This window comes from Gopherus flavomarginatus, chromosome 5, assembly GCF_025201925.1.
Source record: "Gopherus flavomarginatus isolate rGopFla2 chromosome 5, rGopFla2.mat.asm, whole genome shotgun sequence".
Taxonomy (NCBI): Eukaryota; Metazoa; Chordata; order Testudines; family Testudinidae; genus Gopherus; species Gopherus flavomarginatus.
This window is the reverse complement of record NC_066621.1, coordinates 8,766,544-8,791,500: the sequence shown is the minus strand read 5'-3', so window position 1 is coordinate 8,791,500 and position 24,957 is coordinate 8,766,544. Positions and strand designations below refer to the sequence as shown.

Genomic DNA, 24,957 nt, shown 5'->3' with positions numbered 1-24,957 from the left:
TTGTGGCCATCCTCCCTATGAAGCTGACACTCTGGTACCAAGGGCTGTTCAGTAACAAGCCAGCTTTTCCCTGTAAGCAGCTTCTCAGCAGGCCTGGCTCTGTTTCCTTTGGAGTAGTTTCTGCACAGCCCCCTGCCTGCCACTGACACAGTTGGTTTTGTTTAACTTCCCTTGAAGTGCGGGGGCCGGGAATTCCAGTGACAGAGGTTAACCTCTGAAAGGAAACATCCCACCCACTCCTGCAAAGACTATGCGGGCGTTCCATCCCCCGCTGGCTGTGGTGGACCCTCTAGCTGTGCTGAGGGGCCGGGGGCGGGGGGGCTGGAGTCACTGCTAGGTCACAGTTTCACATTGAACCTGGGCCCCAGCTTACAGCAAAGTGCCTGGCTGTCAGGACCTGACCCTGTGCCTAGCTCTGCCGCTGACCTGCTCTACAACCTTGGCCAAGTCACGTCGCTGCTGTGCGCCTCAGTTTCCCCTCCCACCCTTTGTCTATCCAGACTAAGTTCTCTGGGGCAGGAACTGTCTATGTGCAGCACTCAGCACGATGTGGGGTCCGATCTCAGTTCAGCCTCTTGGTGCAACCAACCCACAGATCACTCGCACCACAATCCGCCTTCCAGGAGCCGTTGGTCCGGTACAGCAATGTTCCGCCACTCATGCCCCCGCGCTGCGAGACTGGAGCCAAGGCATGTGTAGCGTATCCCTGGGAAAATCAGGCACAAAGGAGTGAGTCACTCAGCCAAGATCCTCCAGCAAGGCTCTGTGGTAAGGATTGTGCTCCATCCTAAGGCACACAGGTGTGGTGCATGCATGTGCCATGTCTAGACAGACTGAGCCCTGTCCCAGCGTAGCCATGGGGCAATGGGAAGAGCTAAAATCAGCAGCTAACCTGCACGTTGCATAAACTGAGCAGTGACAGTAACTTGCGCTTAGCCCTCTGGAGCCTGCCTGCCACCCTCCTGAGAAGCCGGGCAGCATCAATGCTTGGGAAAGCCAAGTGGGACTATGGTGTAGTCTTCTGCTGCAGCTGTTTCTATCCCTGGCTCCCAGACCACGAAGGGGTTAAGGCGCTTGGAGCTGTTTTCCTTTGGCACCAAGCAGCCCCTCTTCTGAGCCATCTGGATTTAATAAAGGCCAGCGAATGAGGCAGCGTTCCGCCCCCAGGAACTGTCCAAACATTCCAAAGCCGTGAGCTGGAGCCCAGCTCAGAGCCCACCCTGCTAGGCAGAGCAGCGCTGCCTTCCCAGGCCAGCCATGGCCCCAAGACTCAGCCTCCTCCTTGCCCTACTCCTAGCAGGGGCCATCAGTGCTCAGCAGCAGCAGTTCATGGAGTACATGGAGAGGAGATTTGTTGCCTTGGAGGTAAGTGCACGTCTCTGCATCACCTCTCCTGGCTGTGGGGGAGCAGTGCCAGGCCTGGCTCAGGCTTTTCCCCAACCTGCCACGTTCCCAGCGTGGTTCTCTGCTCAGTCGATGCTGTTTTACCAGCACTTAAAGCAAAGCTAATGCTGGCTGTCAGGGAGAGGCTGGGTGAAGGGGCTCCATCCCGCAGTGCTGTGAGTACAGAGGAGCTGGGTGGGAGAGAGGAGCCGGGAGGACGTGTTCTGCATGGTGCCAACAGCTGAGATGAGTGTTGGAGCAGGAGCTGCCTGTGCAGGTGGCCAGCTAGGGGAGTGCAGGAAAGCTGGGGCCAGAGCGGGTCTCCAAACTGCCCTCCAGCCACTGCAATTCAGAGCAGGTTGGGGAAAGCTGTTCCAGAGCATTGTGGACTGGGCTGGGGGTAACGCGAAGCCATGCACATACCGTCAGGCATGCGAATGGTGCTGCCAGTCACTGCATGCCCATGAGAATGGCCTTAGTCACAGGTCCAAATGGCCAGGGGGAGAGAGAGGGCTGCCCCCCGTACACTCTGCGCTAGCCCCCTCCAGGAAATAGGGGCCCCAGCACCTCACCCTCCCATCCCCCAGGAAAGGATTTCCCAGTGGCATGACCAGAGCAGCCGCTACTCCACCGAGCTGCGTGAGTTCAAGAGCCAGGTGATCACAATGCTGGAGAACATGGAGAAGGAGCAGGACAGGCTGCGCACGGAGGTGGAGAACACGGCAGTGCGGGTGGACCGGCTGGAGCGCGAGGTGGACTATCTAGAGACGCAGAACCCCGTTCCGTCCTGTGTGGAGGTGGATGAGAAGCTGGTGGAGAACCAGGTCTCCACAGCCAAGAAGAGGAAGAACGAGAAGTATCATAAGCTGACAGGTGAGGGCACGCGTCTCCCCCAGCCAGCGACATGCTCCTCGGGCGATGCCTAGACACTCCCACAGGGAGATGCTGAGGAGTGTTTGTGTAGGTACAGAGCCACTGGCTGGAGTACCGTCCTGCCCCTGCCCCACCCGTGCCCAGGCAAAATTCTCCCCTGGCCGGGTCGGTCGGCCCATGGGATCTGTGGATAGGCCCTGGGCTGAGATCTGTGTGCAGGTCGGGCTTTGCTGTGTGTCACATCATGTCTCAGTGCCTCAGCTCCCTGTCCGTAGAATGAGGTCACTAGACTCCCTGTAGACTGTCCGCATGTGGGGCAGGGGCTGTCTCCTAGGATCCACATTGCCTAGCCCAATGGGGCCCCGAGCTCAGCTGTCACTGAACGCCTGCTGCATGCTCTCATTGTGCTCTCCATTGAATCCCTGACTCCTGCCACTTGCTGGTGAGGGGCTCACCCAGTCCTGCTGCTAGTTCTACAGCAGCTCCCTCCATCTCCTGGCACACTCATGCTCCAGGGTCTTCCTCTGCCCTCCATCCCTGGGCATGCAGCACTCTAGGGACCACAGAGCTGCTTGGCCCCCAGAAAGTCCTGCACTGCTGCATGCAGGGACTGACAGATTTACGACATTTCAGTACCACGAGTCCAATCAGTTCCCTGAGCATCAGAACTGAGGTGCCTGTTGGAGCAGGGAAAGTAGCCCCAGGGAGAAACATGCAGCTGCCCAAACAAATTAGCGCCTGCTTCCCGGCAGCAATGGAGCGGCTAAAGGGATGGGGAAGTTTGGTTCAGGCTCCCTCTTAAACAAAGCGGTTTGTGCATTTTTCAAAAATGGTCTGTTTTGGGTGCTTTGCTTGAGCTTCCTGGAGATTGCAGGTAGTGCAGCTCTTGGGGGCAGGCTGGTACTGAGTTCCTGGCAAAGCCAGCCCCAGGGGGACCAGCAGGCTGAGCACTTCGGCCAATTTGGCCTGGTTAGGGGCCTACGAAGCAGCTGTTGCTGCTTGGTGACCCCAGACAGGCTCCAAATACAAGGCAGGAAAAAACAGGAGGTTTTACTCTGGAGGTTGTGGGCATAGTAAGGTTGCTGCTCTCCTTCAGGACCCAGCAGGAGCCAGCAGCTTGCTGCAGATCTGCCTGAGGCAGACAGCTCGAGGGACTCAGTACATTACACACAAGGCCCTACCTGCCGAGTTCCCACCCTCGGTTCTCATGGCCTGGGCGGGACATGACAGCATATGAGAGCTTGGAAACCAACTTCTAGAGGCAAATCCAGAGTCTGGGAAATGCAACAAAACCTTCCTGTTTGATAAACACCTTTCTCCTTCACACCGGAGACCCCCTAAACCCAAGCCCTCCCCCATCCCGAGCAGAGTTCTACCCCCAAGCAGGGAAGGAGCCAGGGGCTCCAGGTATGCCACTGCACAACTGCTGTGGATTTTCTGTGGAAGGCACCCAGATACTACAGTGCTGGGAAAGTACCAAACCCTGAGGCAGCAAGCTAGGAAGAGGAAAGTAACTTGTATTTGCAGGGCTTAGGTCAGGGGCTGACCTCCCTGCATCTGTAGGTGATGTCACTGAGGAGGAATCAGATTGTCCTGCCGTAAGGACTCAGAAGTAAAGCCCTTTCTAAATATTTTCTGCTAAAGACCCCTCATCCTTCTCCCAGGTGCTTCTCCCGCTCGGGGGGAGAGTCCCAAGCCCCTATGCTGAGGTGCCCAGGGAGGGTGTGAAGGCATTGGGACCCTGGCTGGCTGCTGGGGGCTGGTTCTCACAGGCTCTTCTGCACCCTCACAGATTGCAGTGACACCATCTCCCAGGTGAAAGCCATGAAGATCCTGAAGAAATTTGGCAGCAGTGCTGGGCTGTGGACCAAGGACCCCGTGGGAAGCTCGGAGAAGATCTATGTCTTCGATGGCTCCAGAAATGACACCGTCTATGTGTTCCCCAGGATGAGGGAGTTTACGCTGTTTTCCGCCACGCGGAAGGCAGCCCGCATCAAGCTGCCCTACCCCTGGGTAGGCACCGGGCACCTGGTATATGGGGGGCATCTCTACTACATTCGGCAGCAGGGCACCTTCCAGGTCATCAAGTTCAGCTTGGCCAATAAGACCATCGTGGACAGCTCCGTGTTCCCAGCCGAAGAGCAGGTACCTGTCTTTGGCCTCTCTGCCTTCAACTACATCGACATAGCAGCTGATGAGGAAGGGCTATGGGCCATCTACGCCACCAGGGAGAATGAGAAGAACATCTGCCTGGCCAAGTTGGACCCCATCTCCCTGGACATAGAACAGATGTGGGACACGCCATGCCCACGGGAGAACGCTGAGAGTGCCTTTGTCATCTGCGGGGCACTCTATGTGGTGTACAACACGAGGCTGCCCAGCCGCTCCCGCGTGCAGTGCGTCTTTGACGTCAGTGGCGCCATGATGCCCGAGGATGCCGCCTTGGTGTACTTCCCCAAGCGCTATGGGTCTCATTCCAGCATGAAGTACAACCCCAAGGAGCGGCAGATCTACGCCTGGGACGATGGCTACCAGATCATCTACAGGATGGAGATGAAGAAGAAACTGGAGATCTGAGAGGGGCCGACCCGACCCTGCACCTCGCTCTGCCACCCTGTCTCACGCTGAGCGGTGCCTGGCCTGTGCAGTCCACAAGTGCCCAGCCTGCCTCAGGGTGGCAGAGTCAGTTCCTCAGAGCTAACGCAAGGGCCACACGCCCACCACTGCTCCCGTCTCTCCGTGACTGTGAACGGTGCTGCAGCTCCCCAGCCAGCCCTGCCACTTGACTGACACTCTCCAGCTCACTGCAGCAGGGCCCCGTGGCACCAGCCATGGGATTCCCTGCTCACTTGGGCAGTAAGGGGGCAGCCACAGGCCGACAGCATGAACCCCAGGGACGCAGGGAGCTGTTACTTCGTTAGGCATCAACTCACAGCATCAGGAAGTTTGGGGTTATTTAACAGGGTTTAAAATAAAAAGCTTCAAGGAGCCGTCACCAGCAGGTGGGCTTGGCTGGAGCCATCAGAGAGGGAATTGTGTGTGGGGCCTCCCTGAGCGAAGGCAGCTCCCGCTTGGCCTGCCATGGTGCACTGCTGGTGCTGTTCCACAGAAGGGCCTCTCTCTCTGTTGGGGGTGGGTTCAGCAGCCTGAACATCACGCTGAAGCTTTTCTGGCTCTCTCACAGCTATCAGTGATGCGTGACCTAGAGCAGTACCCATCATGCTCTGCCCCACACTCGGCGTGAACAGCCACCTCCTGTTTGATTTTAGATAAATTCATCCAGCTACAGGCTGCAGACCTAATTCCACCTCGGCGTGCCTAGAGACTTTGCACTGAACATGCTGTGGCTCAGTTCCTGCCAAGATACTGTTGTGCCCCCTTGAAACACACGGCAACCTGCTTTCTTCTCCCGTTTGTATGGACTAGCTTGTCTCCCACAAATGCTGTCGCTGCACTTTGACTGCACTAGTAATCCACCCACACATTCCCCACCTCTGAGAAGGGTTTTGGAGTGGGAACGCAGCGTGGGGAATGCTATTAGAGCCAGAGCACAAACCCCAGCTCCTCAGGATGCAGGCAGCCAAAGAAAATATTGTGTAATAAAGGATTTTCCACTCACCTAGTCTTGCCCTGGTTTCTTCCCTCCCCACCCACCTGTGAGATTCCTGCCCTGGCCTTGATCCATGACTGATCTTTAGCAAAGTTAATCATTGCTCACACACAGGGCGGGCTGAAGCAAAGGCCCAGACATGTCAGCACATGCTGGCAGTGGGGGTCCCTTGTGTGGCTGCACAGCAGGTCCAGAAATGGAGAGTTAATTTATTCCTTCTGCAGCATGCCTGGCCCTGTAGCTGCTGGTGTGGAGCAGGTTACAAAATGAGACTGCCATGCATCCCCATGCTGTCTTAGCTTTATCATGACTATTCCTGCTAGGGAGGAGCACAGAAGAACAGCGCATGCATGTGGGGACAAAATCAGACAGGCTAGGCATAAAATGAGCGACACTCAGCAAGGGACATAAAAGGCAATAGGAAGAGGTTCTATAAAGATGTTGGGAGCAAGAGGAAGATGAAGGCAAGCGTACATCCACCACTTAGCGCTAATAACACATGACATCAAGAAGGCTGAGGTGCTTAATGCCTGTTTTGCTTCTTTCCTCCCTAGATAGGTCAATTGTAACCGGACACTTAACACCATTAATGTAACAGCCAGGGGCAAGGAGTGCTAGAGAAGCTAGGGAAAGACCAGCTCAAAGAACAGTTAAATACATTACTTGTGTTCAAGTTGGCAGGCAAGTAGTCAAGGGAGGGGTCTGACATTCCCACCCCAAGGGTCTGTGCTGGACCTGCGAGAACACTGCCACCCATGAATCCCTTGCCCCTGCCCCCAGCCTGAGTTCCTGCTGCCAGGCCAGGAGGCTGGGGCAGATGTCTGCTTCTGGCTGTCTGCGTTACTATGGGGCCTGGCTGGGGCCCTGCAACGCTTGCAGAGTCACAACACACCCTGCCGGGCTGCAGGATGGGACCAGGCTTCGGAGCCTCAGTCACACAGCTACACACAGCCCATGGTGTCCTGCCTGGCAGAGCATGGCCCACAGGGAATAGGGCTGCCCATGTGGTACAGCTACCATGCCTTGTCTTCCTGGTGCATTAGTCACCCCGAGGTAGCACAGACCTCGCCAGAAGAGAAGACAAAGCCTTTGTCACAGGAAGTTGGGACCACATGCCTGAGCTGCGGTGCCAGTCCCTCGGGCCATCATCCTTGCGGAATCCCACACCCTAACCAGCCCCTCTGAAATGCCACCACCTCAGAGTGGAGGGCAGCTGCCAGAGCGCCAACAGCACCCAGCATGGTGGGGAGGGGGAATTAGGCCAAGGCCTTGGGGCAGAGCCCTGAGGATGCTAGGAGAAGTCAGGGAATCTGTGATGTCCATGCTTCTCTTTGGCCAGGGCTCATTCAGCAAAGCACCTCCCCTAGGAAACTGGACCTCAGTCTCTGGGAAGGGCTGTGGCTTTGAGTGTCTAAGGACTATGGCCAACAAGGCATCCTGAGCATGTTTAGGATCAGCCGGGCTCTTACATCTTCTGGCTGGGTTCCTGCCAGCCCCGCAAGCCAGTAACAACCTGCTCCAGCCGTACTACAGCGCGAAAAACAAACTCCCCACAGAGCAGAGACTCAAAAAGCAACGTATTCTTAAGCTTAACTAGGCTGCTGGCCGGAGCAACAGCTTCAAAGCAAGGCCATGAAGAATGCAGACTGAGCTGTTTGTGCTCACATGCACAGCTATTTGCAGAGTGAGGCTTGGAGGAAAGGAACCACACTGGAAGGGACTAGCGGGCTTCCTTGGCTATTCTGGGGTGATCACCTCACACCAAGGCCTTATCTCCTCCAGCCTCCCCCACTAGTGTGGCTCTGTCAATAATGAGTGTAGGTAGCATTGTCACCATGGTGTCATTAAACCTGCTTGCTGCACCAGCTGCCTCAGGGCTCTCACTGGCAGAACTGCACCAGTGGCAGTAAGTAGCAGAGAGAAAAGGCCAGTGCAGGTGCCCATGACTGCAGCCAGCTTTAGGATTCCCCATGTCTTGTTTTTGAAAGGCATCTCCTTGGTGGGCCCAGAGCTGTATGGGGAGGGTGGGGCGCAGCTAATGGCTTGTGAACTGTATGTAGGGAAGAGGCAAATAGCTGCGTGCAGCTGAAGGAGGCAGGAGGGTTCCAGGTCAGTATTCCAGCCAGGGAATCATAGGAGTGATGGAGGTGTGATGCGAGCGAGAATTACACCCATTTGATGAAAAACAGATTTTATGAAAAACAATGGTAGACTTAGCACAAATGTGCCACAATACATTCATGGCCCGTCCCTCCCTTTTTTCCACAGGCAATAGCTAACTATAAGGCATCTCAGTAGCTGGCTGTGCAGTGCTTGGGCGAACGGCCATGTGTTGTACGTGGGTGCCACGTGGGACAACAGGAGCATTTGGATAGGATGGGGAGGACACCAGACTTATCTGGGCCAGGCTCTAGCTTCTCTTTTTGGAGCTTCACAGTGGTCAGACCACTACTGTTGTGTAACTCCAAAATGACCATGAAACCATTGACTGAGCCCCACTCCGAGGAGAGAAACCTTCACAGCTGAGATCCAAGGGCTGTGGAGGGAGCCTGCCTGCAGCAAGCGAAGGGGGCAGTCCTGAGAGAGCTTGTGCAGCAGTCAGCTCGGCTCTGTATAGGCAGAGCAGCTCTCTGCTCTGAGAAGCTTTACAATCCCTGTTAGATTCAGGCAAGCACAGGAGCAATGGGCCACAGATTTGCGGGGGAGTGTGCAGTGCTCAACAGCATCTTAGCTCATAAGTGCTTCAGGCTCGGGGCTGTCTTCACGACCCAGCACCATGAAGCCCTGACCTTACTGGGGGCTTTGGGTGCAAGCCTCACACAAAGGACACCCTAGCATGGAGTGGCCTGCGGTGAGTTGCCCAGAAAGGTCTGTACAAGGAGAGGGCATCTGACAACGCCAGGGCCTTGAGCCTATCAGCTGAGAGTCAGTTCAGCAATGACGGCTTCAGCACTGGGCCTTCTCTGGCAGCTACTGACCAGCTGGAGGAGCCAAGGGAAAGAAGGGTTTGCTGCACCGAGCGGCTTTGTTGCACCAGGACCCACAACCTTACCAAGCAGCCACAGAGCAGCCTGGCTTGCATGCTGGGGTGGAAAGGACGCACTAAGAGTTGCAGGGTCCTGATGTTCCCTTCACTATCCAGCTCTCTCCCTAGCAACCAATCTCACCACCTTCTAGGGCACAGTTGGAATGGCGACACAATCAAGCAGCGTGACAGATGGGAGAGGACAAGGGGATAGTTGTGGGCAGGGTGGGGGCGTTCCACGCACAAGGGATGCTACATGTAGAGCTGGCATGTGAAGGGGTGTGGGAAGAGTGGCACCGGGGGGCACTACAGGGTGTGGGGGGCACTGCAGTTGTTGGAACAGGGGACTGAGTCAACCTGGCTTCTTTCTGGGTTCTGCTGCCCACTTGCTGTGTGATCTTTGGCTACTCAGTCACTTTTATGTTCTCTACTGGGCATTTCTCTCCTCTCCAGCATTCCGGGGAGACCTCACCAGGACAACCCAGCTAACACCTTGTGCCTAATTAACCATGCGCACTGGTTCCTCCAGTCAGCGGCTGAGAAACAGAATTAGCCTGAGCGAATCCATTTATCTGGGGTTCCTCTACTAGCAGAACTTAACATGGAAGGATTTACAAAAGGGTCAAGGATTTTGCAGACTGAGCCAGTTACTTCCTGTGTTCTCAGCCAGAGGACCCTTTCTTTCTTCATGGCTAGATGAGGTAGGCTCCCACAGCTGTTTGCTGTACCATGGGACCATGATATGGCAAATGTGACACCCCCTCCACCCCCTGCATTTAGTCATTCAAGCCATTTACTTGCTCCTTTATCCCTTCAAGAGATCTCACTAGCAATTCAACAGCCATCTTCACACCTGTCCATTTTACACATAAAATATTGGTTGGTTGTATAAAGTGGGATTAAAATACATGGTGTGAAAAGTTCAACTCATGTTGTGAGTCAAGCAGAGAAATTATCCAAGTGTGAAAGTCTCTGTGAACTGTCAAGTTAATTTACTGGCCCCTTTTCCAGATCAGTAGCTTTAGAGTAACAGGAATAACGAGTAGTCTGGTAGCACCTTAAAGACTAAGAGATTTATTTGGGCGTAAGCTTTCGTGGGTAAAAAATCCTACTTCTTCAGATGCCTGGAGTGAAAGTTACAGATACAGGCATATTTATAAAATGTCTCTCATCTAGGATGGAAGTCACCCGTGCAGAGGCCTGAACAATATTTAAGCACCACTTATTTCCCACCGGAACCTGTTTGACGTTTGCTTTATTTGAGCAGTAATTTTGCAGGGAGAAGCCATGTTCTCCTCAGCAAACCATGGATGGATTAATTGGAAAATCTGTGAATGTTGCCATAGTGTAGATGTTGTGGCTTCCCCTGGTGGTGAACTGGACAGAAGTTCTCAGAATAAAAGATGAAGGGGGACCTTTTTATTCTGTCAAGCCTGTCCTGGAATGCCAGGCTGGACACCAGAGAGGCCATCAGCAGGAAGTAACGTGTAAAGGTAGGAAAAGGCTTGAGAGCGTGAGTCTGCCGGAGCCTGTATGTCTCTGGGGCTGGTACAGGAAGAGCTCTCTCAGCAGTCTCATCAGCAATGTTCAAAGGTTCCTTTTCTCCATGAGCTCTAGATGCTGGGTACTACAGGGTTCTGCAAAGGCCCAGCAAGAGCCAATGGCTGCCTTTCTGAAAGATGCTTTGCCCAGATATGAATTATTGGGCTCCATACAGAGTAAGTGGGTGAAACTGAGGGGCCTGTGGCATACAGTAGGTCAGACTAGGTGATGGGTGCAACCTGTGAACTAGTGGCCCTCTCTGGCCTTAAACTCTCTGACTCCACAAACTGTCTCCTCACAGGTGAGCTGGACCCTTGGTGTAGAAAGTTCCATGGGCCTGAGGAGCAGAGCGCTCATCTCTTGCTGCTTGCCTCTCTGCTGGGGGAACACAGAAATCCCGGGGGATTTTTCCACATGTCCTGTTCTTTGTCAGGGCTTAGAGATCTCAGACAGATTTGTTTATATTTCAGCTCTGTTAGAGAGGTGAGCTGTACTGCAGCAGCAGGATGGGAAAGGAAAAAAAAAAGTCACGTCCACAGCCCAAGCAGAAATTCCTGTAGCAGAGACGAGTCCAAGGATATGTCCCCACTGCAGCTGGGCGTGAGCCTCCCCACCCAGGCTGACAGACTTCAGTTAGTGGGGCGTGCACTAAAACAGCTAGGAGGATGCTGGTAGAGGCTCTGGCTTGCCACCCGAGTTCAGACCCCCATTGCAGAAGGGCTCTGAGCTTGGGTGACGAGCCCCTGCCTCTGCTGCAGCCCAATGTCCACACAGCTATTTTCAGCACGTCTGCCTGGGCTAACTCCCAGCTGCAGTTTGGACGTATCCCAAGACTCATTAAATTTACTAGAATTCTTGCCGTGCAAGTCTGAATTTTCCTGGACTCACCTAGATGCTGATGATGAGTGCTGGAGAAACCCTTCAAAGGATGGATGGAGCTTCACCATCTTCAGTTTCTTTGAGAGTGTGGCTTTAACAAGGGATGTGTTCCTATGATGTTCACTCCCTGTTCCCATTGGACCTGCTGTAAGCTGTATGCTCCACACCTCCTCTCCCTTCTCATTCTCACACTGCCACAGGCAGCTAGCGAGTTCCCTGCCCCAAGGCCCCTGCAGCTCCTTCCATCCTGCTGGCTGCCCCTGGTGCCTCGTAGTATTTTGCAGTTTCATTCAAGGAAAGAAATGTTTTGCAAACAATGAGCTACTAGCAGGGTTCTGTCTGTACGAAGCCCTATTGAGGTTACAATCCACTATGGCCATATGCATAGAGATATCAGAGGCAATAAACAAGTGACATTCTCCTGTCTTCAAGCATCGGCTTAGCGTGTGTAGTAACTCAATGTAGCTACTTAAAAACCTGAGCGATGTCCTTGTTCCCAAGGTCCCTGCCAGTTGCAGTCAGTGCAATCTGTCCTCCATGGTTGGGGAAGGCTCCTGCACATCCCTATGTGCAATTTTAAAATGGCAGAAGGTACAAAGAATAAAAAGCAGCGTTGTAATATGCCTGAAATCTCTCCAGGTACTGTACCTGTCCCGTTGCCATGCCGAATGAGCAGAACAAGTACCCTAAATATCTGCATGGTGCTGTGGAACTCTGCAGAAAATGTGTTGGGGAAATTGCTGAAACCCACCAGTTTCTAAATGAAAAATCTGTTTAAAACAAACATCTGACGAAAGCACAGGGTGAGGCGTGGAAGCCATGGCTGTGGTTGGTTTTATCTCATGTGCACCAACTCTCTGCTCTCAGAAAGTAACCTCCCTCCACAAAGAAAGGAAGCCTGGGCTTTTCTGGCCACGTTCTTCTGAAATTAACTGGGCCAAAGGACCTCCCTCCTTAAAGTCTGTTCCATGCCAGCCAATCGTTGCTGTGCCAATACTTCCCGGCTCCATGGCTGCAGTGGAGTTTGAGAAGGCAACAGAATAAATGGGAGGGGCTGCTCACAAGAGCCCTCCCTGCACACAGACATATCCTGGCTGTTTTCTCCCGAGAGCAGCTTGCTGTTCAGAGGGGCAGGCTCAGGGCTTCACTGCCCTCAGGGCACTTGCCCCATGTCCCTCTTCCTGCTTGGCAGAGGGTTTGATCAGGGTTAGACTCTGCTTGGCATGAGTCTGGGGAGTGCTGCTCAGCCACATCATGAGAGAGGAATCATTACAGTTTGGTTAACGACACTGAAATAAGGCCAGGAAAAATGCGACTCTCTCACAGGTTGGGATACAGGCATGAGTCTCATGGAGAGCATCTGAGCCCTTCCCAGGCTAAGAAAGCGGCTGCTCTCATTTCCATGATATAAAATAAAAATCAAACCCCTTAGCACCAGAAAGCGTGTTTGTCCCCGTACTCTCCAGGGGGCACATTGCCAAGGGACTTGTGAAATTCTTGCTGGTTTCAAAAATGAAGCTACGAGAGAGCTCTGCCATTGGATTGCACTGGGAGCCTACAGGAGCAACCTTTGGTCTCCTAGTCTTAATCTTCTGATCCCAAAGGAACTTGGGGTGGTGGTGGTGAGATCACTCACAGACCCCATCAGAACTTCAGGGGCAAGTGGTCTCTCTATCCTGCTGCACCTACAAGCCCAACCTGAGAGCAGGGCCCCCCTGTGCTGGGTGCTGCACACACACAGTGGAGAGCCACAGCAGACAAAGGTTAGGACAAGGGAAGTATTCTCATCATCTCCATTTGACAGCTGGAGACCTGAGGCCCAGAGAGATCAAGTGACTAGCCCAGGGCTATGCAGGAAGTTTGTGACAGAGCCAGGAACTGAATCCATATCTCCCAGTCCAGCCCCTTCACCACCAGATAGCCCTTTCTCCTGCCACAGGGCAGTTTCTGATGCAGAGGGGTCCATAGCCCTAAATATTGTAACTCACACTGATGCTGCATGGTTCTCTGCACAGCTGAATTCCATGTCTGCATTCCCTCCCCACACCAAACACTGGTAGGTGACCAGAGCCAATTTCATATGTTACTTGTGTTCTGTGTGAGCCCCACTCCTAGTATCTTTTGAGAAAGGGGTCAGTAATAATGGCTAATGTAAGCTTGGCTCGACAAGAGTAACTGGACATGAGTGAAGCCTTATTTTTTGGATTAAAGAGGTGAATGGATCAGCAGGCTGGGAACAAAACGGCTGTACTAGCTAAGAGAAGGGGAAACACTCAGGGAACAACTTACAATGGACAAGTTAACAATGCATAAAACAAGCCTAAAACATAAAATAAGGCAAAAAGCAAGTTGTGCATGAACAGTACGTATATAGAGCATGCCATGCAGAAATTGGTTCCTACAACGTAACCAAGCCAATTCCAGAAAGTGCGATGCAATGCATAGTTAATATAATGTGTAAATGTATATAAAATAAGGTTTGCTGTGTAACTTTGGATGTGTGGTATGAGCTATACCCACTCCTAATGCTTGAGTGTAATCAGCACCACATACCTTCGCTGTCTCCCAAATAAAATCATCTGAGTGACAAAACCAAAGTCAAACTAAGTTCTTAAAAAAAGCAAAGTAAAAAAGATCTCACCCTCCCACCCCCCACAAAGTGGTCCCATGATGGGACCAGATCCATTTGCATGGAGCAGGGAATGTACAATTTATCATCCATGTAGTTCTGTACTGTCAAGAATCGCAACCCAGTAGTTTAGCAATGGAACTGAAAGGGTTTATTGGAGGAAGTTTCCAGGGCACTGGAGCAGTGGGTTAAATCCAAAGGGGGCCTCTATGAACTTCCCAGAGATGTATAGGGGGAGACTGGGACTGCTTGGGGGAAAACTTCCAACAAATAGTGCTGGAAAAAATATGCAGAAAAAAGAAGCAAAACAATTTTTACTGCAGGAACTAAACCTACAAGGGGACTGGATATAAAACAGTTAACCATTCAATGGAAAATCGGGGGGGGGGGAATGGCTGGAAGAGCAAAAATAAATCTATAAGATATATCCCAACTATTCCAAGGGCAGCCATAAATCTGTCTGTGACTGGCTAGCTCACTGTGGTCTCCCCAAAACCTTCCCTGGGGGACCCCCAGACTCAGATACCTTGAGTTTTACAACAAAGGGAAATAACTCCCTCCCCCTGTTTCCTGGTTACTTCCTCCCAGGCTCCCCTCCCTGGACAACCCTAGGAGATTCCCTGCTTCCAGTCCTGGAAACACAAGTACCGAGAGAGCTAATCTCTCTTCCCCCTTACCCAGAGGGTATGCAAAGTCAGGCTTAGTAAATCTAACACAAAGAGATTTTCCCCCTGACTTCTTCCTCCCACCAATTCCCTGGTGAGCTGCAGACTCAATTCCCTGGAGTCCCCACTAAAAAAAAACTCGAACAGGTCTTAAAAAAAAAGCTTTATTAAAAAAAATACATTAAAAATGTCTCTGTATAAGGTAAAAATATACAGGGTCAATTGCTTAAAAAAAAAGTAAATAAACAGCCTTATCCAAAAAAAATACAGTTCAAAACACTCCAGCAACTACACACATGTAAATACAAAAAAACAATATAAACCTATTGTCTTACTATCTTCGTACTTACAACTTGAAAACAAAAGATTAAAAAGCCTGGAGGTAAAAAAATCACTCTCAGAGCCAAGAGGGTCAAACACAAAACAAAAAACAAAGAACTCACACCCAAAACTTCCCTCTACCCAGATTTGAAAAAGTCTTGTTTCCTGATTGGTCCTCTGGTCAGGTGTTTCAGGTTACTGTTGTTACCCCTTTACAGGTAAAAGAACATTAACCCTTAGCTATTTGTTTATAACAGGGGGGGAATGGCTGGAAGAGCAAAAATAAATCTATAAGATATATCCCAACTATTCCAAGGGCAGCCATAAATCTGTCCATGACTGGCTTAGCATGAGGCAGAGACCCTTACTGCATGTCACCCCCAAGTCTAAGTAGCCTCTTTAAATGATCAGTTAGAAGGGACTGTTTCCAGGGAATTTGGGGGAAGAAAACACTGAGAAACTATGTCAAGCTACTGAGTAAAGGAGTCCCTAGTCCAGCTATCATAACCTTAGTCCCAGATTTGGACCTTAGCGTCCAAAATATGGGGGTTAACATGAAAACCTCCAAGCTTAGTTACCAGCTTGGACCTGGTACTTGCTGCCACCACCCAAAAAATTAGAGTGTTTTGGGACACTCTGGTCCCCCTGAAAAACCTTCCCTGGGGACCCCAAGACCCAAATCCCTTGAGTCTCACAACAAAGGGAAATAATCCTTTTTCCCTTCCCCCCTCCAGGTGCTCCTGGAGAGATACACAGACACAAGCTCTGTGAAACTACACAGAGTGACTCCCCCTCTCTGTTCCAAGTCCTGGAAACAAAAAGTACTTTCCTCTTCACCCAGAGGGAATGCAAAATCAGGCTAACAAATCCAACACACACAGATCTCCCCCTAATTTCTTCCTCCCACCAATTCCCTGGTGAGTACAGACTCAATTTCCCTGAAGTAAAGAAAAACTCCAACAGGTCTTAAAAGAAAGCTTTATATAAAAAGAAAGAAAAATACATACAAATGGTCTCTCTGTATTAAGGTGACAAAATACAGGGTTAATTGCTTAAAAGAATATTGAATAAACAGCCTTATTCAAAAAGAATACAAATCAAAGCACTCCAGCACTTATATTCATGCAAATACCAAAGAAAAGAAACCATATAACTTACTATCTGATCTCTTTGTCCTTACACTTAGAAACAGAAGACTAGAAAGTAGAAACTACTTCTCCAAAGCTCAGAGAAAGCAGGCAGACAGAAAACAAAGACTCAGACACAAAATTCCCTCCACCCAAAGTTGAAAAAATCCGGTTTCCTGATTGGTCCTCTGGTCAGGTGCTTCAGGTGAAAGAGACATTAACCCTTAGCTATCTGTTTATGACACGCCCCCCAAATTGCAGACAGTGGGGAAGCTCACTGGCGGCGATTTCCTTCTAGAACTTTAAAATAAACAGATTAATACAACACATGCACCTTTACATATACCCCTAAGTATATAACTAACAGACTTCTGCATTTTAAGAACACTTTTTAACTACTGAATTCTGGGAAACTCTCACGGGAGAGTGCATCAGCTACTTTGTTAGAAGCTCCTGTGATGTGCTGAATTTCAAAATCAAAATCTTGGAGAGCTAAACTCCAACGAAGAAGTTTCTTGTTGTTCCCCTTGGCAGTATGAAGCCACTTTAGTGCAGCATGGTCAGTTTGTAGTTGGAACCGCCGTCCCCAAACATATGGGCGTAGCTTTTCCAGGGCGTACACAATGGCATAGCATTCCTTTTCACTGACTGACCAGTGACTTTTCCTCTCAGACAGTTTCTTGCTGAGAAACACGACAGGATGGAAGTTGTGATCTGTTGCTTCCTGCATGAGCACTGCTCCTATACCACGCTCAGATGCATCCGTGGTTACTAGGAATGGCTTGTCAAAGTCCGGGGCCCTGAGCACAGGGTCAGACATGAGCGTTGCCTTAAGTTGGGTAAAGGCCTTTTGACACTCATCAGTCCACTTAACTGCATTTGGCTGGGTCTTTTTGGTCAGGTCGGTCAGTGGGGCAGCGATTTGGCTGTAGTGTGGTACAAATCGCCTGTAGTATCCGGCCAAGCCTAAGAAGGATTGGACCTGCTTCTTGGACCGTGGGACAGGCCACTTTTGGATAGCATCCACCTTGGCCTGTAGGGGGTTTATGGTTCCTCGACCCACCTGGTGCCCCAGGTAAGTCACTCTGTTTTGGCCTATTTGACACTTTTTGGCCTTAACAGTTAGTCCTGCCTGCCTGATGCGCTCAAAGACCTTTTCCAGGTGTAGTAGGTGTTCGGGCCAGGAGTCTGAAAAAATGGCCACATCATCGAGGTAGGCAACTGCAAATTCTCCCAGTCCAGCTAGTAGACCATCTACCAGCCTCTGGAAGGTGGCGGGTGCATTTCGAAGGCCGAAAGGAAGGACATTGAATTCATACACCCCCGCATGGGTGACGAATGCTGACCTCTCCTTGGCAGGTTCATCTAGCGGTACTTGCCAGTACCCCTTGGTTAAGTCTATTGTAGAGATGAATTGGGCACGTCCCAACTTCTCCAATAGCTCATCGGTGCGTGGCATTGGATAGTTGTCCGGACGAGTTACCGCATTTAGCTTACGGTAGTCCACGCAAAAGCGTATTTCCCCATCTGGTTTGGGTACCAGAACCACTGGAGATGCCCATGCACTGGTAGATGAGCGGATTATACCCATCTGTAGCATGTTCTGGATCTCCCGTTCTATAGCAGCTTGGGCATGAGGAGACACCTGGTAGGGTGGGGTTCTGATTGGGTGAGCATTACCTGTATCAATGGAGTGGTATGCCCGTTCAGTCCGTCCTGGGGTGGCTGAGAACAATGGGGCGAAGCTAGTGCACAGCTCCTTGATTTGTTGCTGCTGCAGACGTTCCAGGGTGGTTGAGAGGTTCACCTCTTCCACGCCACCGTCTTTTTTCCCGTCGTAGTAGACACCGTCAGGCCACTCAGCCTCATCTTCCTGGACTGTAAACTGACAAACCTGTAAGTCTCTGGAATAGAAAGGCTTGAGAGAATTAACATGGTACACTTTAGGCTTTAGTGAGGAATTGGGAAACGCTATGAGGTAATTTACAGTTCCCAGGCGCTCTTGGACCGTGAATGGCCCTTCCCATGATGCTTCCATCTTATGGGCCTGTTGCGCCTTCAAGACCATAACCTGGTCTCCTACCTTGAAGGAACATTCTCTGGCATGTCTGTCATACCAGGCCTTTTGCTCTTCCTGAGCATCCTTTAGATTCTCTCTAGCAAGGGCTAAAGAGTGTCGGAGGGTGCTTTGCAGATTGCTTACAAAGTCCAGAATGTTAGTTCCTGGAGAAGGCGTAAACCCCTCCCATTGCTGCTTCACCAACTGTAATGGTCCCTTAACCTCGTGACCATACACAAGTTCAAATGGTGAAAACCCTAAACTGGGATGTGGTACAGCCCTGTAGGCAAACAGCAACTGCTGCAACACTAGGTCCCAATTATTGGAGAATTCGTTGATGAATTTTCATATCATGGCCCCCAAAGTTCCATTGAACCTTTCCACCAGGCCATTGGTTTGATGGTGGTACGGGGTGGCAACCAAGTGATTCACCCCATGAGTTTCCCACAGTTTTTCCATGGTCCCTGCCAGGAAATTAGACCCTGAATCTGTAAGGATGTCAGAGGGCCAACCTACCCTGGCAAAGATGTCTGTTAGGGCCAGGCACACAGTGTTAGCCCTGGTGTTGCCTAGAGCTACTGCTTCTGGCCATCGGGTAGCAAAGTCCACTAAAGTCAGTACGTACTGCTTTCCTCTGGGCGTCTTTTTTGGGAAAGGGCCCAGAATATCCACAGCTACTCGCTGAAATGGGACCTCAATTATGGGGAGTGGCTGGAGAGGGGCCTTGACCTGGTCTTGAGGCTTTCCCACTCTTTGGCATACCTCACAAGACCGGACATACTTGGCAACGTCCTTGCCCATCCCCTCCCAGTGGAAGGACTTCCCCAACCGGTCCTTGGTTCTGTTCACCCCAGCATGGCCACTGGGCTGATCATGGGCTAAGCTTAAGAGCTTCCCCCGGTACTTAGTTGGAACCACCAACTGTTTTTGCGGCTGCCATTCTTCCCGGTGTCCACCAGAAAGAATTTCCTTGTATAGAAGTCCTTGGTCTATAACAAACCGGGATCGATTAGAAGAGCTGAGAGGCGGTGGGGTGCTCCGTGCCGCCGCCCACGCTTTCTGAAGGCTGTCATCTGCTTCCTGCTCAGTCTGGAACTGTTCCCTTGAGGCTGGGGTCACCAGTTCTTCCTCAGACTGTGGACTTGGGCTTGGTCCCTCTGGAAGCGATGTAGGTGATGGGGTTGTTTCCGTTGCTGGTGAACCGCTCTGCGCTGGTGCACCTGAGGGTATTTCAGGCTCTGGCTGAGCCTTTTGGGTATGGCTGTCTGTTGCTTCTGCCAGTTTTGGCTCGCTGGCGCCCTCTGGCTTTGAGTTTGAAGATGTGGTTGCACTTGCTGGTGCTGGTTGCTGTTCCAGTTCCGGGCCTGGGACTGGAGGTGCTGTGGCAGTTTCAGTGGTTGGCATGGAATTTGGGTCCACTACCTCTGTCTGGGTCTCTGGTAACACAGACGGGGCGTCTGTGGACGGTTCAGGAACAGGAATGGGTCTGGAAGCTTGCCTGGTTTGGCTACGGGTAACCATTCCCACTCTCTTGGCCCGCCTCACCTGGTTGGCCAAGTCTTCCCCCAGTAGCATGGGGATAGGATAATTGTCATAGACTGCAAAAGTCCACATTCCTGACCAGCCTTTGTACTGGACAGGCAGTTGAGCTGTAGGCAAGTCTACAGCTTGTGACATGAAGGGGTAAATTGTAACTTTGGCCTTTGGGTTGATGAATTTGGGGTCAACGAAGGATTGGTGGATAGCTGACACTTGTGCCCCCGTGTCTCTCCACGCAGTAACCTTCTTACTGCCCACTCTCAAATTTTCCCTTCGCTCCAAGGGTATTTGAGAGGCATCTGGGCCTGGGGATCTTTGGTGTGATGGTGGTGTAATGAATTGCACTCGCATGGTGTTCTTGGGACAGTTGGCCTTGATATGTCCCAGCTCATTACACTTAAAGCATCTTCCATCTGATGGGTCACTGGGCCGAGGTGAGTTACTGGAGACTGGTGAGGTGGAAGAGTAGGGTGTCTGTGGCTTTACTTGGGTGGTATGTGGGGTCTTTGGCTGTCCTCGGTTGTAGGGTTTATGGTCTGTGTGCCCCCTGGGGTAATCGTTCCCCTTGACAGTAGCTTTCTTGCTCCAGCACTTATATTCATGCAAATACCAAAGAAAAGAAACCATATAACTTACTATCTGATCTCTTTGTCCTTACACTTAGAAACAGAAGACTAGAAAGTAGAAACTACTTCTCCAAAGCTCAGAGAAAGCAGGCAGACAGAAAACAAAGACTCAGACACAAAATTCCCTCCACCCAAAGTTGAAAAAATCCAGTTTCCTGATTGGTCCTCTGGTCAGGTGCTTCAGGTGAAAGAGACATTAACCCTTAGCTATCTGTTTATGACACCAGCGCCCTCTGCTATTGTTTAGACCTGCCTCCATTGCTCCCAAATATTTATGGAGAATTTATTTTGCACAAACACTTAGAGGCAGCAGAAGTAAAGTGGAAAATCAACTGCAATTCCTAAGCAGCTTAGGAAAAGTAGCACTCAGCCAGCACTTCACATCTTCCAAGTTCTTTACAAACATCAACTAATTAATTCTCATAATAACCCTCTATGCATCACCTCTGCTGAAAAGCACTTCAACAAAAATCACATCTAGTCTACAACAGCGTTTTCATTCCATCACGTGAGACTGGCTCTGAGGTTACACGGAACAAATCTGCCTTCAGTCATTCAGTTCTGGAAAAATTCATTACTGTCTTAGAGTGGGAAGAGACACCATTCAAGGGATAACAATAAACGGGACAGATGATGTCAGGTCACACTGCTCAGGTTGCCGTGGACTGGACACATTGCTTAGAAAGGTTTATGTGGATTTTGGAGCCTGGCAGGGCTGAGGGGGCTGTCCTGCTGGGGCACCACTGGGGTTTTATCATTCAGAGGAAGGGCTGTAAAGAACTTTAAAAGGCAAAGGAAGCAGAGTTCTCCTTTGGCTGGTTGAAAGCACCCTCTGTGCTGCCCTGTATTAAACCACTGCCATATTCCCATGTGCCAGATGAGCACCCTCCCACCTTCCATTATGTGACAGGGGCTGGAGGGCCTGGATATGGCCCCCTGCTGCCTCCTCACTGGGTGTGGGAGAGAAGGGCATGGGCCATGCCTGAGCCCTATGGGAGGCAATAGAAACATCTGGCTTTTTAAGGTGAACATTTCTCAGCGGCTGTCGCTGAGTCTTGTGCTCAGGAGCTGTGCAATGGGGCATGATAGGGATGCTGGGTAGACAAAGATATTGCCCAGACTAGCTGTTGCCCTGACAAGTCAGACGGGTGCAGATGAATGGGAAGGAGGCTGCAGGAGTGGAGAATGCTGGTACCTGGTGAGTTTGGTCAGATGTCCTTTGTGGACTCGGAGGGAGGCCGCCTGCCCTGCAGGAGCTGCTGCCATGGCCTCCGAGGGAATCTGCAGGAAGAGGTCAGCAGACAAGCATTGTCCTGGACTGTTCATGGGGGAAGAACAGCAGACATGGCATACTCAGACATCACTGCAAGCAGAAATCCCCCACAGCCACAGACAGAGCGGAGGAATATCTCTCTCTCTGTCCATTGGGGGAGTTGACTGGATTCCGTTTGGCTGATTTCTCCTGTATGATCGCTGCCACAGTGCGGCCCAGCATGTGCATTGTGCTGGGTCTGCCAAGGGGCACTAAGGCCAGTGAGCCGCTGCCCTCGTTTCTTTAGAGTAATAACGTCGCCCCATGGCTCATGGTTAGAATCGCTTGTTCATTGGGGCTGGCACAAGCAGATCCCATCCCAGCAGCCTAGTTCTTAGTTCTCCTCACTCCTCTGCCCTGGGACAGCATGCAGGCTGCAGCGAGAGCGCCTCCTGCCCTTGAATTTCCATCCTCTCCGGGGCTGGGGCCTGGGCAGGCCTAAATCAAGCAGCAAACTATCTGGGCTCAAAAGTGAGGCGATTCTTCCCCGTCAGTGCAAACCCACCCCCTGAGAGCAGCAAGACACATCACACAACCCCTGTAATGAGCGGCTCCAACAAGGCTACATGCCGACAGCTGGCCAGGCAAAAACCTGCCACGATCAGGTGGGTGTTACTGTTAGTGCCTGCAATGGGCCGCCTGGCACGTTCAGAGTCATAGATCCATGGGCTCACTGGATCATTGCCTGCCTACTGTCACATGGATGCTATTGGTATTTGTCAGGACAGGGCCTGTGCACAGCCAGGAAGCGGCTGGAAGACCACATTGGAGACGTAGGTTTGTTCTACCCCCAGAGGGAGGACAAGGGTAAGAGTGAGAGTAGAGAGGAGCAGTACTCGTGCAGAACCCACAGTGAGGGTGGTACATTTAGCTAGGCTGGTAGGTTGTTTGCCGCTTTCTAGACATTTGAATGCAGCTCTCACAGCTCCTAGAAGCATCTCAGTTAACATCCTTTGGATCCTGAGCAGCAGAGAGTTACAAGTCGCCTCATGTTCAGAACAGGGGACTAGGAGTTAGGGCTTCTGTTCCTTCTAGAGTGGCCTTGGGCATGTCATGGCCCCTCTGTGCCTCAGAATCCTCAGCTGAGAAGTGGTGAGGTGAGTCTGTGGCTGTCCAGGTTCATAAAGCCCCTGGACTCCTCAGATGGTTTAGACCTGATGTCATAAACAGATAGCTAAGGGTTGGTGTTCTTTTGCATGTGAGGGGTTGGCGCAGGGAACCAGACACCTGACCAGAGGACCAGTCAGGAAACAGGATTTTTTCAGGTGGAGGGAAGTTTTGGGTGTGGGTTCGTTGTCCTTTGTCTTGGGTCTGTGCCCTCTCGGCTCTGAGAGTGATTTTTCTGTCTCCAGGTTTTCTAATCTTCTGTTTCCAAGTTGTAAATACAAGGATAGTAAGACAATAGGTATATTGTTTTTTTTTTTATTTACATGTGTGTAGTTGCTGGAATGTGTTAAATTGTATTCTTTTTGGATAAGGCTGTTTATTCATTTTTTTTTTTGCTTTAAGCAATTGACCCTGTATATTGTCACCTTAATACAGAGACCATTTTATGTCCTTTTTCTTTCTTTTTATATAAAGCTTTCTTTTTAAGACCTGTTGGAGTTTTTCTTTAGTGGGGACTCCAGGGAATTGAGTCTGCAGCTCACCAGGGGATTGGTGGGAGGAAGAAGTCAGGGGGAAAAATCTCTTTGTGTTAGATTTACTAAGCCTGATTTTGCATACCCTCTGGGTGAGAGGGGAGAGGTTAGATCTCTCTGTGCTTGTGTTTCAAGGACTTGAAGCAGGGAGGGTGGAATCCCTTTGTTTAGATTCACGGAGCTTGCTTCTGTATATCTCTCCAGGAACCCAGGGAGGGAATACCTGGAGGGGAGGAGGGGGAAGGGAAATGGTTTATTCCCCTTTGTTGTGAGACTCAAGGAATCTGAGTCTTGGGGTCCCCCAGGGAAGGTTTTGAGGAGACCACAGTGAGCTAGGCACTGTATAATTCCTGGCTGGTGGCAGCAATTACCAGGTCCAAGCTGGTAACTAAGCTTGGAGGTTTTCATGCTAACACCCATATTTTGGACGCTAAGGTCCAGATCTGGGAAGAAATGTTATGACACCTGACCAGGACAGAGAAGAGGATGGATATTTAAGGGGTTGTAAAGTTGCAAATTATTACTACTAATAACCTTGTGGCCCCAATAGTTACAAGAAGTGAAAGGCTCCAACAGAGAAGCTGCAAGCGGGAAACTCCAGGTTCAGACTGAAGCAGGTGGGAATGCCAACCCATGTCTGGTGATTTATGTCTCTTCAGTGATTTCCCTGGGGCAGCTAAAATTCCTACCAATTTAAGGGAGATCTAAGGGCTGAGGTGGCAGATTTGCTGGCTCATATACTCCTGGCCTTCAGAGCCATCTCACCTGTGATGCTTTGACTGGAGCTCCTTCTATGAGGTGACCTTTGGCTCCCGGCTCCTGAGCAGAGAGCTCTAGCTCTCTGAAGAAGACTTCCCCCTAATGGCTCTTAGCTGGCCAAGTCCTATGTGCATTTTTCCCCTTGGAGCTGGTGTTGGATCCAGCAGTTCAGGGGTTTTGTTACGAAGTCAGTAAATCAGCCCTACTAACTGGCAGGGGCTGAGCAAATAAAACATTTGTTCCATGACTCCTGAGAACAAGACCTCAACTGCCTTAATTTGGGGGAAAATAAAATATAAAAAAGGATACAAATGTGAATATTAAAAATGGGGAGATTCTCGTTGCTTCTACAATTATCTCTGTGTCTGTTTTCCTTCTCTGCAGCAAGGCAGAGTGATGGTGCCTTTGTGTATTTGGTCACACACTTGGTTGCAGTAATTTCTTTAACCCACCACAAAGAGTTTCTACCATAATTCAATTTGACAGAAAACTATAAAGGACAGGAAACCTCAGAGAAAAATGCATTTGAATTGCCTGGAGAATACTCAACACAAGAGTAGAGTTGTTCTTGAAACAGAAAAACAACAAAAGTTCAAAGTACCTGGATGATGATTCAGAATGAGCATGTTCTTATTTAATACAGGATAAAAACACATGGCTGTTTCAAATATCAACCTGCAATTCTCCGGCAACTCTCGCACTGGGCTTCTGATCTAATTTAGCTTCAGTCCACTTGATTCTCATTGTAAGTGACACAGTATGTCTTGTGCAAACAGCAGATTTCACATCCTGTTGATATTTATCAATTATGTTTTTCTGCTTCAAATATCTATGTGTTGCTGAGAAAAATCAAGATTGTGCCACTGCTTTGAATTAATGGAATCTGGTAACACATCTGTGATGATCTGGGAAATCTGTCTGTACAACTTATGAACCCTGGTTACTACTATGAGGTTATTATGAAACTG

General features: G+C 50.6%; 1 protein-coding gene across 1 annotated transcript; it reads left to right on the top strand.

The window, feature by feature from the left end:
- The first annotated feature begins 656 nt into the window (after positions 1-656).
- On the top strand, positions 657-5,874 carry OLFML3 (olfactomedin like 3). Its single transcript, XM_050954361.1, has 3 exons — positions 657-1,365; positions 1,971-2,256; positions 4,049-5,874. Exons 1-3 carry the CDS (start codon positions 1,258-1,260, stop codon positions 4,831-4,833), a joined length of 1,179 nt encoding a protein of 392 aa, XP_050810318.1. The 5' UTR covers positions 657-1,257; the 3' UTR covers positions 4,834-5,874.
- The last annotated feature ends 19,083 nt before the right edge of the window (positions 5,875-24,957 follow it).

Bases quoted from the DNA above. Each gene is read 5' to 3' on its own strand.
- OLFML3 (XM_050954361.1), top strand. From the start codon at position 1,258: ATGGCCCCAAGACTCAGCCTCCTCCTTGCCCTACTCCTAGCAGGGGCC. The intron at 1,366-1,970 runs GTAAGTGCACGT...CCCATCCCCCAG, and splicing joins GGAGATTTGTTGCCTTGGAG to GAAAGGATTTCCCAGTGGCA. The intron at 2,257-4,048 runs GTGAGGGCACGC...GCACCCTCACAG, and splicing joins GAAGTATCATAAGCTGACAG to ATTGCAGTGACACCATCTCC.